Source organism: Nelumbo lutea, chromosome 2 (genome assembly GCF_056320005.1).
Source record: "Nelumbo lutea isolate HS-2025 chromosome 2, American lotus-T2T, whole genome shotgun sequence".
NCBI classification, from domain to species: Eukaryota; Viridiplantae; Streptophyta; class Magnoliopsida; order Proteales; family Nelumbonaceae; genus Nelumbo; species Nelumbo lutea.
Window position 1 is genome coordinate 4,365,163 of NC_142685.1, and position 15,968 is coordinate 4,381,130.

Below are 15,968 nucleotides of genomic sequence, written 5' to 3' on the forward strand. Positions count from 1 at the left end.
AAATACAATGAAAATATTTATAGTTATACTCTTTCCAAAATCTAAACTGAGTAGAGGTTGCATCAATACAAGGAACATTGAGGAATTATTTCTTTACTCTGAGGTGTAACATCTAAAGGTGCAATAATTACATTAATAAGTATATTAGTATTAGTGAAATTTTCTTTCTTTCGAAGAATGCAGAGAATGTTATTCTGAATCCTGAAAATTATCAAATACCCATTTTAATTATATATGAGAGTTTTTATTTGTTTTTGTAAGATATCATTGAAAAACAAAAAAAAATGTATAATTGCATTTTAAGAGATAAAAAAGATAAGAGAAAACAAATAACCATTTTCTCTTAAAATAAAAAAATTACTTTTAAAAAATAAAAGTTTAATAGGAAATGAAGAGGCCATCTCCATGGGATATCTAGACTTGCACCAATGCGCTTTGTATAGTTTGCAGGCAGAATCCAATCCGTAGGTGCTGGCAGTGAGATCAAATAATGTACACTTTCGTGACATTAACGTTGAAACAAGAGACATAAATTAATGTTTTCTGATGACAACAGCCAGATATCATCGTTGTTTACACAGATTTGACCAGAAGGTCGTGTTTGCCATTAATTTCATTAGGAGCTTTCCAAACCTATTTGCGGCTGGACCAGGTCTGAGTATGTTAACGTCACCCCAGAGCTGACAAGGGTCTCTGCCCCTCCCATGCCTACCGGTACACCACCCACCTGGTGCAATCCTATCCCTGCCCCGGTGCAAGATCACTCTGTCAATGGTGTCCAAAACTGGATCATTTGGGCGGAAGCTTCCTGCAAAAGCGGCTCCACTCCGCAACATTTTGTTTAAATCAGACAGCCTGAGATCCCGAGGCTCCTCCCCAGGAGGGTTATCCCATGCGATGAACCGCAAGTCGGAGTTGACAACAGTACTACGGAACCCTTCGGAATTGCAGACGAGAGTCTGGAAGTAGCCATGATGTGAGGATTTCATGTTTGAGAAGTACAAAAGTAGCGTCCTAGGGAGGTTGTCCCATCCCAAAATGGAGTACTCAACGAGCTTGCGACTCAGGACCACATACGGAGAGCCTGGAAATTATCAAGGAAATCACGGTCAGGTCAGAAGGGCTTTGAGTACCCAAAACAGAATATAAATCAACCAAGAGAAAATAAGGAATTTGTAAGGCATTCAAAGCACAAGTTTCGTGACATATTGGACCATAACATGCTGAAGCTGGCACGACCAAAGAGTTCCACCTGCCCTACGACCACCTGAAAGATACCAGTTACCTTGCTGGGGTCTTGGCTGGTTGAAGCGAAAACTTGAGATTGAAACACACCCTCTCACCGGGCTTCTGGGCTTGGGGAGGGATACCCCTTCCATTTAGAGAATCAAAATATTGAATTGCTGTCACACATGGAAAGTTCCTACATGCAGCAAGGTACGGAGACAATGTAGATTATTGAATTGCTCACAAGCCTCAAATGGCCAATCCCATCCCCCCCCCCCCTCGGTTGCCCAATCAGATCAATAGTCTGGAACCTGGATTGACCACAGATTGTTCCTGCACCGCTACACGTAACTGGTTGACCACAATTCTCATCTCTCTAGTCTAACAAGAAGCCAGATTTGACCAAACAAAGCATCTTTTCCTATAAAGCCATGCACGATACCTTGAATAAATTGTGAGAAAGGATCAAAGTATCAAATATGGACAATATGAAAAAAAACGGTATGTTACTCAATTCTGAACATCAATACTCTAAAAATGATAATATCTTAGAACAAGCTCTGAAATTTCATTTTCCCTAATAAACATCAAGCTTTGAACATCTTCATTCCCCCAAATTCGCAATATTTTGTACATTGCCCACCCTGAAAACCAATGTACAATGCGCTATTATATACATCAATACTTTGTTCCTTGACTGAACAAAAAAAGAGTAAATTCCACATCCCCCAACACACACACCAAAAAAAAAAAAAAAAACAATTTTCACATACACACTCTGTTAGCATTCTGTCCAAGTATTTGACAGAATATGCCCATGTGCTTTGTCAAATATTTTAAATACCCTGAAATCCCTTTTTCTTCATTTGTAGGGTGATTTTACGCTTTTCCATATACTATTAAAAATATGTCTCCAATTATGATCTTCTCCAGTAAATATCTTAACCATCAAAGTAGACCGTCAAAACCAGTCCACTAATCTTGAAAATCCAAGTACCATTCAAAGGTTTCAACTAATCTAGGCCATAGGAATGGAATGGTAGATTAAACTAAATACATGGTCCATCAATGTGGTGTCATAATATCAGTCAAATGATCTTCGTCCTTTTCTGCATCATCATCCAAGTCTTACCCCAACTATATAGGGTCAGCTACATGAATCTTATTTGATCATTCCATTCTATTTAATGTCATATCCATTGTTAAATTATGAGTACTTAAATCATTTTTTACTATTTCAACCCCATATCCCTTTTGCTCTACAACTGGCCCTTCTAGCCCCTTCAACTTGCAACAAATCACTTCTTACATGCGATGCCAATTATCATCCATACATGTGACCAAACCATCTTAGCATACCTCCTCTCATTTTATCACCTCTTAGTGCTACCCCTAGGTTTCTTCAAATGACTTCATTTCTAACCGAACCTTACTAGTTTTTCAACTCATCACAGCATACAGCCATACGCATTTCAGGTCAAGTAACTGATGTACCAAAATCAACCCAAAGATCTATGCCATCAAAGTCATCTCTTAAGATTTGTGAATTAACCTCAGTCATCCAGGTGGTGTACCAAGGTTTCAATAAATCTGAGCACATCCAAATGAATCAACCCAATAATCGATGCCATCAAAGTGGTTTCTTGGAAAGAACGAATTAATAATGCCCATCCAAGTATGTAGTTATATACCAATATTTAAACTGATCTCAACCATCAATATAAATACATTAAGTTAGAATGTGTACTAAAGAAGGCATGAGAAAGCAAGAAATGGAATCTAACAGTAAATTTTGCTTCTTTTCCTTTTAAATTACAAGAATGCCACTCTCTCTCTTTTGCTTTTTTTCTTTCAAATTACAAGAATGCCACTCTCTCTTGCTTTTTTTCCTTCCAAATTACAAGAATGCCACTCTCCTTATAAAATACAAGAATGTCATTCTCTCTCTTGCCATCTCTCTCTCTCCTTATAAATTACAAGAATGCCACTCTCTCTCCAACTAAGGGAGACCTCAGCTCAGCATCTTAGCTGATAGGGGTCTTGCAATCAAAGGTAGTCAAGCTCAAACTTTTGAGCTTGAGCTCAAGTCTCTAATTTGAATCAAGCTCGAGATAGACGATACCTCGACCACTAAGGAAGACCTCGGCTCAGCACCTCGACAATTGAGGGAGACCTCAGTTCAGCATCTCATCAACTAAGGGAGACCTCAGCTCGACACTTCGCCTGCTAGGGAAACCTCAACTCGACACTTTAGCAGCTGATGAAGACCTTAGCTCGGCACCTCGGCTGCTAGGCAGACCTGCAATCAAAGGTCTCAAAAACCTAATCGAGTGTCTACATAGGGTGTCACCTCGGCTTAGCACCTCGATCACTAAGGGAGATCTCGGCTCAACACCTCGACAATTGAGGGAGACCTCAACTCGACACCTTGCCTGCTAGGGAAACCTCAGCTCGACACTTCAGTGGTTGAGGGAGACCTCGGTTTGGCACCTTGGCAATTGAGAGAGACCTCGGCTCGACACCTCAGTTGCTTGAGAAACCTACGATCAAAGATAGCCGAGCTCGAACTTCCTAATTTTTGACTCAAGCCAAGCTCGAGCTCGAGCTCAAGTTTCTAATTCAAACTGAGCTCGAGCTTGATAGTTTATGAGTGAGCCCCTATAACGCAGGGTCCCTTCTGCTAATAAATATATTAAGCTGAAATGTGTACGTAAGAAGGCCTAAGGATGAGGGAAATGGAATCTAACAATATTTTTTTTCTTTTTTTCTTAGAAATTAGAAGAATGTCGCTCTCTCCTACCAACTCTCTCTTGCTTTTTTTTTCTTTCAAATTACAAGAAATGCCACTCTCTCTCCTACTAACTCTCTCTCTCTTTCTTATAAACTACAACACCATCTCTCTCTCTCTCCCCTTATAAATTACAAGAATGCCACTCTCTCCTACTGAGGGAGACCTCAGCTCGGCATCTTGGCTACTAGGAGACCTGCAATCAATGGTATTTGAGTTCGAACCGAGCCGAGCTCGGATTTCTGAGCTTAAGCTCAAGTCTCTAATTCAAATGGAGCTCGAGCTAGACGACACCTCGATCACTGAGGGAGACCTCAGCTTAGCACCTCCGTCACTGAGGGAGATCTCGGCTCAGCAACTCGACAACTGAGGGAGACCTCAGCTTAGCACCTTGTCAACTAATGGAGACCTTAGCTCAACACCTCGCCTACTAGGGAAACCTCAGCTTAACACTTCAATAGCTGAGGGAGACCTCGGTTTGGCACCTCAGCAATTGAGGGAGACCTCGGCTTGGAACCTCGACTTGACACCTCGACTGCTTGAGAGACCTGCAATCAAAGGTAGCCAAGCTTGAGCTTAAGCTCAAGTCTCTAATTCGAGTCAAGCTCGAGCCTGATAGTTTATGAGCGAGCCCCCGCAACGCAAGGCCCCTTCCGCTAGTTCAATTGATGCATGAACTTTTCTAAGAAAAAAATGGGTTTAAGTAAATGGTATATCAAAAAAACCCATAGATCTATCGTTAAAAAACATCCAAATGATGTATCAACTTAACTTTGAAATATGTTAGGATATGGCTAAAATATTGATACATTACTTGGATAGATGATATTAATCCACTACTCTAGGAGGCCACTTTAACAATTGAATTTTTTGGTTGGTTTCATACATTATTTTTGGGGACTGGATTTGCTGATATCTTGGTAATGTTACTTGGATTGTCAAGATCAATTCATTGATATTAAGAAATCACTTTGATGGCCTAGATCTTTGGGTTGATTTGATACATTATTTGGATGGGCCAGATTAGTTGGCATCTTGGTACCTCATTTAAATGAATAGACTAGATGAAAATTTGATAGACCATTTTTTTGGGGATTTTATTTATTTGATAGTTTGGGTCCTTTTATTTCTGTTTTATTTGAGTGTTGGGCTTCATGTATTGGGCCAGCTTAGGACCATCTTTCTTTTGTTAATCCTGTGATGTTACAGTTAAGGTTTCAAGTATTGAGAGAGGACATCTCCAGGAAGGGTATTGACATTAAAAAGTGGCCAGATGTCTTAACTCCTTGTATTTAGCATATTGATGATCCCGAAAGCCAATACATGTCAATTGGTATGCACCGACATTTTACAATATTTTGAACCTCAGGCTGTGTTTGTTTGTAATGCAAATAAATTTGCACTGATGCAAAACTATGATAGTGCAAATGATTTGAGTGTAAATTCTGACCTATTTTTGTTTCAAATTTTAGCTTATTTTATTTGATTGCAGTGCAAATAAAGTAAATAAGACATGAAAATTTTAGCTTATTTTCATGCACTACTTGTATAGCTAAAATTAATTGAAACCTCTGTACATTACTTGGATGGTTGAGATTAATTCATCCATCTTAAGAGAACATTTTGATGGTCTATTTGGCATGATTGGGTGCATTATCTGGATGGGCCAGATTAGATGGAATCTTGCTAAGGTACTTGGATCATTGAAATGTTGACTGATCTTAGGGAACTATTTTGATTACCCGGACTTTAGATATTATTTGATACTTCATTTTACATGACAAGGGTGGGGAGAAGGGGGGAAAAAGATTAAGGGGCTTTTTGATAATGGTTGAAGTAGCTGAACTAATTTACTTATTACATTGTCATTTAGTAGATAAAATAGCTAATTTACTTATTACATAGTAATCAACCCAACTTTAGCTTCAGCCATTAAGGAGCTTACAACCTCCTTAATAACTTATTATGGAGGTTATGTGAATCAGATGGGTTGTTTATTCTTTGTTGATCCTCATGGTAATGTGCTATCACCACCTAATGTTTAACTTATTTTTCTTTTTTACATTTCTAAAACACAAGACATAAGTTATTAAGCTCAGTCCCATTTCAGCTGTTATCAAATGGCCCCTAAAACTTAAAATGTCAACTGAAGTGCAGAAATAGTTCAATGAGCCACTTCTTTGACAGAAAATATATACACAAAATTGGACAACTGAACAACCTTACCCAAAAGTAACTCAATGTGCAGAACTTTTGTAGCTGGAGAAGATTTCAGCAAAGGACTAAAATGAAGATTCAAGTTTTTTGTTTTTTTAATTTAATGTATTTTTGCCTTTCAGAGAGTAGTAATTTTGGGACAACATTTTATATGTTGTTTACAACCCAACCTAAGATTTTGATTTTGTCTAAACATATTTTGTATTTAAAATTTCTTAATCAATGGTTCAATACAAAAGAACCTAGGAGTAGCTCCTATAGGTGATAAAATGAGAGAGTGTAAATTGAGATGGTTTGGTCATGTGTATGGTAGACCATCTACAGAACCTGTTAGAAAAAACTTATCTTCTAGAAGTCAAAGGGGCTAGAAGAGCTAGGGGCATACCAAAAAGAACTTCAGTAGAAGTGATAAGAAATGATTTAAGCACCATAATTTAACGATGGATATGGCACTGGACAGAAGTCACAGAACAGAATGGTCAACAGTGAAACAGGATTCATGTAGCCGACCCCATATAGTTGGGAGTTGGGACAAGGCTTAAGTAGATATTGAATTTTCTCATGATAGCTCAATTCTATAATTCTTGTTTTTCCTAACTCAACAAGATTTACCACCCATATAGCATGTGTATAAAGCACAAAAGCATAGAGTGAATCAAGTTTATTGAGTTCTTAGCTTATGCTAATACTGGTGAGTGATTCTCATGTCCTATTGTGATTCTAGGCAATGTTATCAAACTCATATTGGACTAGATGGTTGGACTGCTAGAATGGGGATCTAGGCACCCCCATATTGTGGTTGTAGGCAATGTGCCAATGTAGTCAAACTCTTAGAATGTTGACTTGGCCAAACTTACCAATTCACACGTTGTAATGTGTTAGGGCAGTTATGGTCTCTTTTTTTTTTTTGTTTTGAAAGGTGTGTATTTGTATTAGAATAAAAAGAGGGAGAAGATCCCTCAATCAAAAAAAGATTATACCAGGCTCCAAAACAGTTCTGTCCAATCTGAGTCTAAAAGCATGGTTACCATTTGCTTATTTCAAAAATTTTACATTTCAATTGTTATATGTTAGGACCACCCATTTCAATCTGAGTCTAAAAGTTGTATAGTAAAATGTGCAAAACATACCTGTGAAGAATCTATATGCCCTTGGCCGTGCCCGTTTTCTGCTACTAACAAATATTGTGCCTTTTGATGCAAGATAAAGGCCTGGATCAACAACGATTTGAATTGCCCTCTGATACCTGTGAAGAATCAATTCAATGTTTTAAAGTTTTATCAGTAACGAGACAAAATCATTGTTAACAAAAAAAGTTCAAGAATATGAAAGGTTTTAACTCTTACTCTTTCCAACCAATGTTACTAGTATGCTGAATGAAGTTAAAGTCCTTTGGCACAAAAGACAGGACATGGAGAAAATCTGTAAAAATAGGCTAAGAATGAAAAAATATACTAAACTAAATGTAGTAACTTAAGCACATTGAAAGAGGAAAAGTTTTTAGCAATTCATGTTATTATAAAACTCCACTTACCTTCTCACTGTCCATCCAGTGCCAAACTGGCCATAGCCCAGGAGAATTACACATATCAAACGGCCCTACTATCCCATAAACAGCATTTTCTTCGACAAATACATAAGAATATGACCAAATCTTTGGGCTCACTTTGCAAAGAGTGCAAATACAAATAAGTATGTGCAATGCAAAGTCTTGTACACTGTATTTCTAATCTTGTATTTGTACTGTACATATTTGCATTTGCACTCTTCCCAACTGAACCTTATTTCCTAAATCCTCGAATCACACTCCAATGGTTGGGATCGTTTGCCCAAAGCGTTACTATGAAAAGTGGCCGACCCTAAATGGGATGATCCTGTAAGTGTATATCATAAAATGAATGGCTAACCAGTTCTGGAAGCATTTAATATGAATGTATTCAGTATATCAAAGTGTACAAATTAACTATTCAATTGACCCGGAAGATGGCCTCAGAATATTAAAACTACCCTACGAAAGGAAATAACAGCAGAAATTATAAATGTTTTTAAAACGAGTAAGATAAGAAAGAATTTTGAAACATACCGTCCTGAGATATCAATGGGTAATCTGACGCAGCAAGATTAACAAACCAATCCCAATCCTTGGCATGCCTCAGCAGAACCGCTGCTCCGTGAAGCAGAGAAGCAATGGGCGTGGACCCGCCAGAATTCACACAGTCTGCCTTACCAACGACATTCACGTTTTCAGCAGATAGAAACGCGTCAACCGAGTTGACCGAGTCGGCGAGTTCCTCCCTCTGTCGCTGCGGCGTGCGGCAGTCAAGGTGCAAGAGGTACTGATTCCTCGGGTGGTACACGGCGTGAAGAAGTCTCACCATACGGGGACCGTCACCATCAGATCCCGATATAAAGTAGGCAACCCTCGGCGGAGGTGGGAAAGGGTTTTCCAGATCTGCATTGGGAGGGAAAATGCGAGGACGGTGAGGTGAGGTTCTGAAAGCGAAAAATAGAAGAGAGAAGATTGAGACGGGAATAATGGAAAAGAAGGGCTTTAGAGAGCGTTTCGCCATGGTCGAGTTATTTTGGGCCTCTCCAAGTTTTTTTCCTTTGTGCAGGGTATTTGGCGTTACGGCAGGGGAGAGACTGTCAATGAGCATGGAGAATGGAGACTTGGGAGTTGGGAGACAGGAGGCAGCGGAGTATTATTCTTGTCCCCAGCTTCCCCGGTTGCCCCGGCTGATAATGGCGACTTAAAGGCGGGCTTTGTCAATTTCCAATCTCCGTATACGATTCTCGGGCTACAATGCCAATCACGATATGACACGTAATACGGATAATAGCGTGATATGCCAATCACGTAATACGGATAAGGGAACGTGTACGATAATAGCGTGGTGTATCATGTCTGGGAAAGATCATAGATCATTCGGACCAAGAAGTGGTTTATTATGAGACCGGATCTGCTCCTACACCGCCGATCTCACACGTACATCCTACCATGCATCGACAACATTTTCCGTATTTATTCACCGTGGATGTATCTGTGAAGCGCCCATGTGTGAGGAGTAGATCCCGTTCCGTTTATTATATCAAAAAAGTCATGATAATAACTTAAGTAATAATCAAGAATCCGGATCTGCTCTCTACAAAGCGCGCCTCACACTGACCTCAATTCTCTGGCCGTACATCAATTACATCTTCTATATTTGAAATTGGGATTTGATTGGCGCCTCACATGCATATCTCATCTTACATTCGGATTCGGATAAGTAAAGGAGATGTCTCCAATCCACGATGAGATGTGCCTGTGAGGTTGGTGTGAGGCATCATGTGAGGAGCAGATCTAACCTCCCATGTTTGTATTTATTATTCATGGTCGTACATTAAAAACGTCTTTCATATTTATATTTATTATTGATGGAGAGACAAGGATGGTAATTTTCCCAATGGTCAACGGGTACCGGAGCTCCCTTACTCGAGTCGGGTATGGGGGTACATTGGCGGGGTCAAGGTAAGGGATGGAGTTATCGTTGAATTCCCATTGGATCCAAGGATGGAGATGGGGAATGCAATCCTCGCCCTGCCTTGCCCTCGATTAATATATATAATATTATATATTATTTATATAATATTACATATTATCCATTTATTTTATTAACAAATAACATTATAACAATTTCAAATAATAATTAATTAAAAGACAACAACTAAAATACTCTCAAGAGACGAGAGTCTCTCTTTTCTTCTAGACTTCCACTCGAGTGACTAAATAGAGGATAGAGAAAGACTCAAAGAAGAAAAACTAGAGGTAAACCCTAGTTCTTCCTTCGTCTATCGTTGCCGACCCCTATTGTCGGCCGAACGTTGGACTTCAATACTCAAAACCCAAGTTCTTTGTCTATCGATGTCGTAGGCCCGCAACTTGCAACGGTTCTCTCTCTCTCTGTCTATCTATCTATCTATCTCTATCTCAGTCTCCATGCTTTTGATTTTTGATTTTTGATTTTTTAAATTTCAAACAGATTACAGGTACATATCAGAATCTACTCTAGATCTGAATCTATTCGCAAGTTTGAAATATCTCTCTCATTTAGATCTGAAGAACAACTTTGGAAGTTCCAATAAAACTCACAAGTCGCAACTTGGTAAGTATAGACTCAGGGGCAATGGCGGTGACGTCAGAGGTGGTGGTCTCGGTATGGAGGCGAACCTTCTTGGAGGCCATTTTCTTCTTCTTCCCCTTTTGCATGCTCCCAAAGAGCTCATCGACGAGGATATCATCCATGACAGCTGCAACAAGTGATGAACTAAGTTATATACAACGCTGAAGTAAAACAAACAGGAAAAAGGTACAACAGTTAGCAACCTACTAGGAGGGCTTAGACCGGCTTGCACGAGCTTTATCCAAGGTCATGAAGTTTAAGAACTTCAAGCCAAGCTTTGCCCAAGATCAGACCTCCTTCATTGTCTTCGGGTACAGTTTGACGCCGGTAATGTTATTACAAACTACGAAGTAGCATCTCTTCCAAGCCGGGACTTTGTTCGGGAGCTCGTGCAACAGCTTGTACCCATGGCAAGGAGACATATAGTAACTTCGCCTATGCTCGGGTAGAACATAAGACAAGTTCTTTTTTATGGAAATGATCGAAGAAAATATGTTGAGGTCTAGAGGTCAGTTGTAATCATGGAAAATGGCAATGGTACCTACGATGTTACGAATGGAGTTCGGATGTAGCTAGTCTATGGCAATGTCAAAAAACTTAATGACTTCGATTATTAAAGGATGGAGTGGAAGGCCCAGCCTGACAACGAGTTACTCCTTGAAGACCACGATCTCGTCATGACCGTGATCCCAAGGAAAGTTGCCTAAGGGAATACTATATACAAAGTCATTGGGAAGTCTGTATCGAGCTACTAAAGGTAGGATCCAGTCCGTTGTCACCGTAGATGGACCAAAGCTATCCGGCAGGCAACCTCGCTGTGAGGTGGAGGCCGACTTGTCAGAGGCTTATCGCTCTCGCCGAGGTGAATCCGCCTCAGAAGGATTGGAATTCACATCCTATGTCGAAGTGCCCACCTCGACAGGATGAGGCTCCGTGGTCTGTGCCGAGGTCCCCACCTCAGTCCCAGCGGACTTACCGCTCCCATCTAAAAGGCTATCTAAGCTAAGACTAGACATTCTAATAGAATTGAAAGCAAGGGGAGATAAACTCACCAAAAGAATACCGAAGAAACAGGACAACCTTGGACCTAGGAATAGCTGACACTGAGCTGGGATACTTAAATGCAACCTCAAGGACTCTAGATTCATGGTTTTGTAGCAAAAAAAAACGGGCCCTTCGGCCCCTACTTATAACTAGTATATCTGGGAATCAACGACCAATATTTGCACGATCCAACAACTCATAGGAAAATCGGCTACAAGATTCCTGAGGTTGAAATCAATTTAGCGCATGTTTTGGCATCCGCGGAGACTATAATCGGCTTGATGTTTGTGCGTACCTAATATGCGATCTGGGTCACTTCCTAGTTGAGTCGAACGGTTGAACAAGTCCGACCAACAGTCTGCCCTCCATATCACCTAGACTTCGTGCCAAATCCACATGGTTTCGTTATGAACTCCTTGCGCCAGGTCAGGACCTCTGACACGAGGAGTGGGGGGCAATTGATGATGGGTGATTTGGCACGACCTAGTAAGTAAAGGTCACGTAGACGCGATTTGCCTGAAGAGTGACAACCAGGCAAAAGGAGCCTAGTCAGCAATTTTCAGAGTTCGGGTGTTTGGTCACCTCGACAGAAAACTATATCGGCATAAAGTCACCTCGGCATAGAGTCACCTCGGTGTAAAGGCACCTCGACACCTAATATAGTTTGGGGCCCAAGAACCGAAGTGACACGTAATCGACTCCAAAAGCTTCCTGATGGACTCCGAACCTCACGGGATCACATTGCATAATGACAGGCCTTATCCTCTCCCCACCCGGATCGGGCAGAGACAATAGACTTCATTAACTGATATGTTACTCCCCGACTAAAGCAAAAACGGATCTCATCTACTTAGGCCGAAGATCCTGGGACCGTTTTGTGAGACTCACGTTAACTCTGCTATATAAGGGCAATAACCCCTCTGGGCCTACGTACGCACGATTACTTACATTCAAGCTCTCTATCACTCAAACTTTATCTTGCAACAACAATAAGAATACTGACTTAAGCATTGGAGCAACCTCACCGGGTCATCCACCCTGGTCTCTCTGATCTTTGTTTTACAATTTTTTCTAGCTCGCCATGTGAACATACTCAAACAACCTTCCAACTATGAGCTTCCAAATCATGTATCATCACATAAAATGATAATTCCTATTGGTACCCGACCGGACTCTGGGGCTACCAACCATCTTAACGCTAATCTTCAAAATATGAAGCTGCACTTTGAGTACAAGGGACCTGGCCAGATCAGTTTGAATATCCTTCATACTATACTAGAAATCCCTTTATTCATCCTCCTACTCGTTTATTGGTTCTAGGTGACATACTACATGTTCCTGCTATCGTCATAAATAATTGACAGATTTTGAAAAATTAGGTATTGGGGTGGCACGATTTAAAATTTATTTATTAACTTGACACTACCCCTAAAATACAGGGTATTAATATTGATTTTTTCCTTGAAAGTTATGTTAAATTGTTATAAAATCATCTATTTAGTTCCTTACAATCCACTACTTTTTTCCTTGACAGTTAAATACAAAATTCATTCTTCGGTATTCTTTGATATATAATACCGCCACCCGCGACTTGTCAGAATTCAGAGGCAAAGCCATGAGCTCGGACGAGGTAGGGGCTACCCCTTACCCAGAGACTTCAAGCTCCCACCTCTGGACAAGTACAACGGGTCCTTCGACCCCAACGACCACGTTGACGCCTTTCAGTCGCAAATGCACATCGCCAGGGCTAGCGAATTGTGCATGTGCGTGGCCTTTACCACCACCCTCAGGGGGGTAGCCCGCACTTGGTACAGGAACCTGGCCCCCGGGTCGATAAAGTGCTGGGCCCAGTTCGTGCAAATCTTCACCACACACTTCATCACCAGCCGACGGTGCCCCAGAACAGAGGAAAGCATCTTCGGAGTGGTCCAAAGAGAAGGAGAATCTATTCGGGGCTACATCAAGCAGTTCAACGAAGCATGCTTGCAAATACCGCGGTTGGACCCCGTAGTGCAGCTCGCGGCGGCCAAAAGAGGAGTGACGCACAAAGAGTTCAAGTGGCACATGGTGGCCAACCAGCCCGCGACCGTGGCCGAATTCCTCAAACTCGCGGATAAGTTCATGAGGACAGAGGAAGAAATCAACCAACGAACCGAAGGCGGGAACGAGAAAAGGAAGAGAGAAGGCGAGCTCTCCAACCCGGTGAATAGAAAAAACCCGACCCGGGAGCCGAAGCCGAACCAGTCCTTCCGGGCCCCCCTAGCAGTTCGGACGGACTACACGTCGTTAAACACGAGGCGGACAAAGATCTTAATGACGATCAAAGACGCTCCGTACGTTAAGTGGCCACCTCGCCTAAAAGGAAATCCGAACGAGAGAAACAAGAATTTGTATTGTAGTTTCCATAAAGACCATGGTCATAGCACCGAACAGTGTAATAACCTCCGGGACGAGATAGAGGGACTCATCTGTCGCGGATACTTGAGAAACTTTGTACAGCACAACAATAACAATAAAGCAGGTCGGCAAGGGGAGCACGAAAAGGATGCCCCCGAGTCTAGCAACAAACTTGCCGAACTGTTGTAGAAGCAGCCTCCGGAAGAGAGGCCAGTTCGGGGAACCATCCATGTAATAGTGGGAGGTTCGATGGTAGCGGGGTGTACCTCGGCAGCAGCCCGGACTTCAGTTCGCGAAGCGGCACTCGAAGAACGGAACCCCTCAAAGAGACCAAAGACCGAAGAACCAATCTTTTTCACGGAGGACGACGCGCGAGGAGTCCACTACCACCATGATGACACGCTTGTCATTAAGCTAAGGATCAGCAACTTCGAGGTCAGGCGCGTTCTCGTAGATTCGGGCAGCTCAGCAGACATCCTCTTCAAATCGGCATTTGACCAGCTGCAGTTAAAGAGGAGCGAGCTGAAGCCCGCGAACACTCCCCTAGTAGGTTTCAGCGGAGAGGAAGTCAGGCCCCTCGGAAAAGTAACTGTCCCTGTGGAAGTCGGCACATGGCCTTGTGCGGTCAGACTCAACCATGATTTCCTGGTGGTCGCGACCCCCTCCCCATGCAATGCCATAATAGGGCGGCCGATCACGCATATCCTACAGGCGGCGGTCTCCACCTACTATTTGGCCATGAAGTTCCCTACGGACTTCGGTATAGGGGTAGCGCGGGGCGACCAGCTCGAGTCCCGCAAGTGCTACGTTGCCACCCTGAAGGGCAAAACCAAGGCGGCCGACGACCTCGAACTGGAGCGGCCGGCGGAGCAAGGTGAGGAGCGAGCTTCGCCTACGGAGGAAACAGTCGCAATCCCGACTTCAGCTACGGACCCAGCTCGCACACTAAGCATTGGAGCTTCCATCGAAGATCCCCTACGAGCCGAACTGGTGAGTTTTTTACTTCAAAATTTAGATATTTTTGCCTGGTCCGCGGCCGACATGCCTGGCATTAACCCCGGACTGATAACTCACAAACTTAATACTGACCCTGTAGTCAGACCCGTTAGACAGAAGAAACGCAACTTAGCCCCAGAACGCCGGAGAGCGGTCGACGAGGAGGTTGAGAAGCTCATCGCAGCAAACTTCATAAGGGAAGTCCACTACCCGAGCTGGGTGGCCAACCCGATGTTGGTAAAAAAGGCAAGCGGCAAGTGGCACATGTGCGTCGATTATACCGACCTAAACCGAGCTTGCTCGAAAGATTGCTTCCCCCTCCCCATAATTGACCGCCTAGTGTGACGCGACCTCGGGAAACGAATTGCTAAGCTTCCTAGATGCCTACTCGGGCTACAACCAAGTTAGGATGGACTCATCCGATGATGAGAAAACCAGCTTCATTACCGAGTTCGGCCTGTATTGCTACAAAGTCATGCCCTTCAGACTAAAAAACGCCGGGGCAACTTTCCAAAGACTTGTAAATAAGCTATTTCGGCCCCTGATTGGCACAAAGATAGAGTGCTATGTAGACGACATGGTCGTCAAGACTCAGTTTTCACAAGAGTTAATACAAGACTTAGATTTTGTTTTCCAATTTCTGCGTCAGTTTAGTATGAAGTTGAATCCCAACAAGTGTCTTCGGCGTCACCTCGGGCAAGTTCCTAGGCTACATTGTCAATCGGCGCGGTATTGAGGCCAACCCGGACAAAGTAAAAGCCATTCTAGATATGAAACCACATCGGAAAGTAAAAGAGGTTCAGAGGCTGAACGGTCGCACAGCCGCTCTAAGCCGCTTCTTGTCCAAGTCAGCAGGCCGCTGCCTACCCTTCTTCAAGGCAGTCAAAGGCAAAGGGTTCGAGTGGACCCAGGACTGCCAGTTCGCGTTCGACGAACTAAAAGGTTACCTCGCTAGTGTGCCAACCTTAGCTCGGCTCGAGGTGGGCGAGGTCTTACAACTGTACCTCTCGGCCAGCGACAAGGCAGTCAGTTCGGTACTAATAAAGGAAATAGACCGGGTCCAACAACCCATATATTATGTTAGTAAGATTTTGCAGGGAGCAGAGGCAAGGTACCCGGAGATAGAAAAACTAGCA

The 15,968-nt window shown here is 42.5% G+C and overlaps 1 protein-coding gene across 1 annotated transcript; it reads right to left on the bottom strand.

The window, feature by feature from the left end:
• Positions 1-478: 478 nt before the first annotated feature.
• On the bottom strand, positions 479-8,985 carry LOC148868184 (beta-glucuronosyltransferase GlcAT14A-like). Its single transcript, XM_088972802.1, has 4 exons — positions 8,316-8,985; positions 7,579-7,654; positions 7,363-7,478; positions 479-1,084 (listed from the first exon to the last, which is right to left on the bottom strand). Exons 1-4 carry the CDS (start codon positions 8,887-8,889, stop codon positions 564-566), a joined length of 1,287 nt encoding a protein of 428 aa, XP_088828928.1. The 5' UTR covers positions 8,890-8,985; the 3' UTR covers positions 479-563.
• Positions 8,986-15,968: the final 6,983 nt, after the last annotated feature.

What these genes read in the sequence shown, in the direction of transcription:
- LOC148868184 (XM_088972802.1), bottom strand. Translation starts at nt 8,889, where the DNA reads ATGCTCATTGACAGTCTCTCCCCTGCCGTAACGCCAAATACCCTGCAC. An exon ending in AGTAACATTGGTTGGAAAGA is followed by an intron (nt 7,479 to 7,578) that starts GTAAGAGTTAAA and finishes GATTCTTCACAG; the next exon opens with GTATCAGAGGGCAATTCAAA. An exon ending in GGCATATAGATTCTTCACAG is followed by an intron (nt 1,085 to 7,362) that starts GTATGTTTTGCA and finishes GATAATTTCCAG; the next exon opens with GCTCTCCGTATGTGGTCCTG.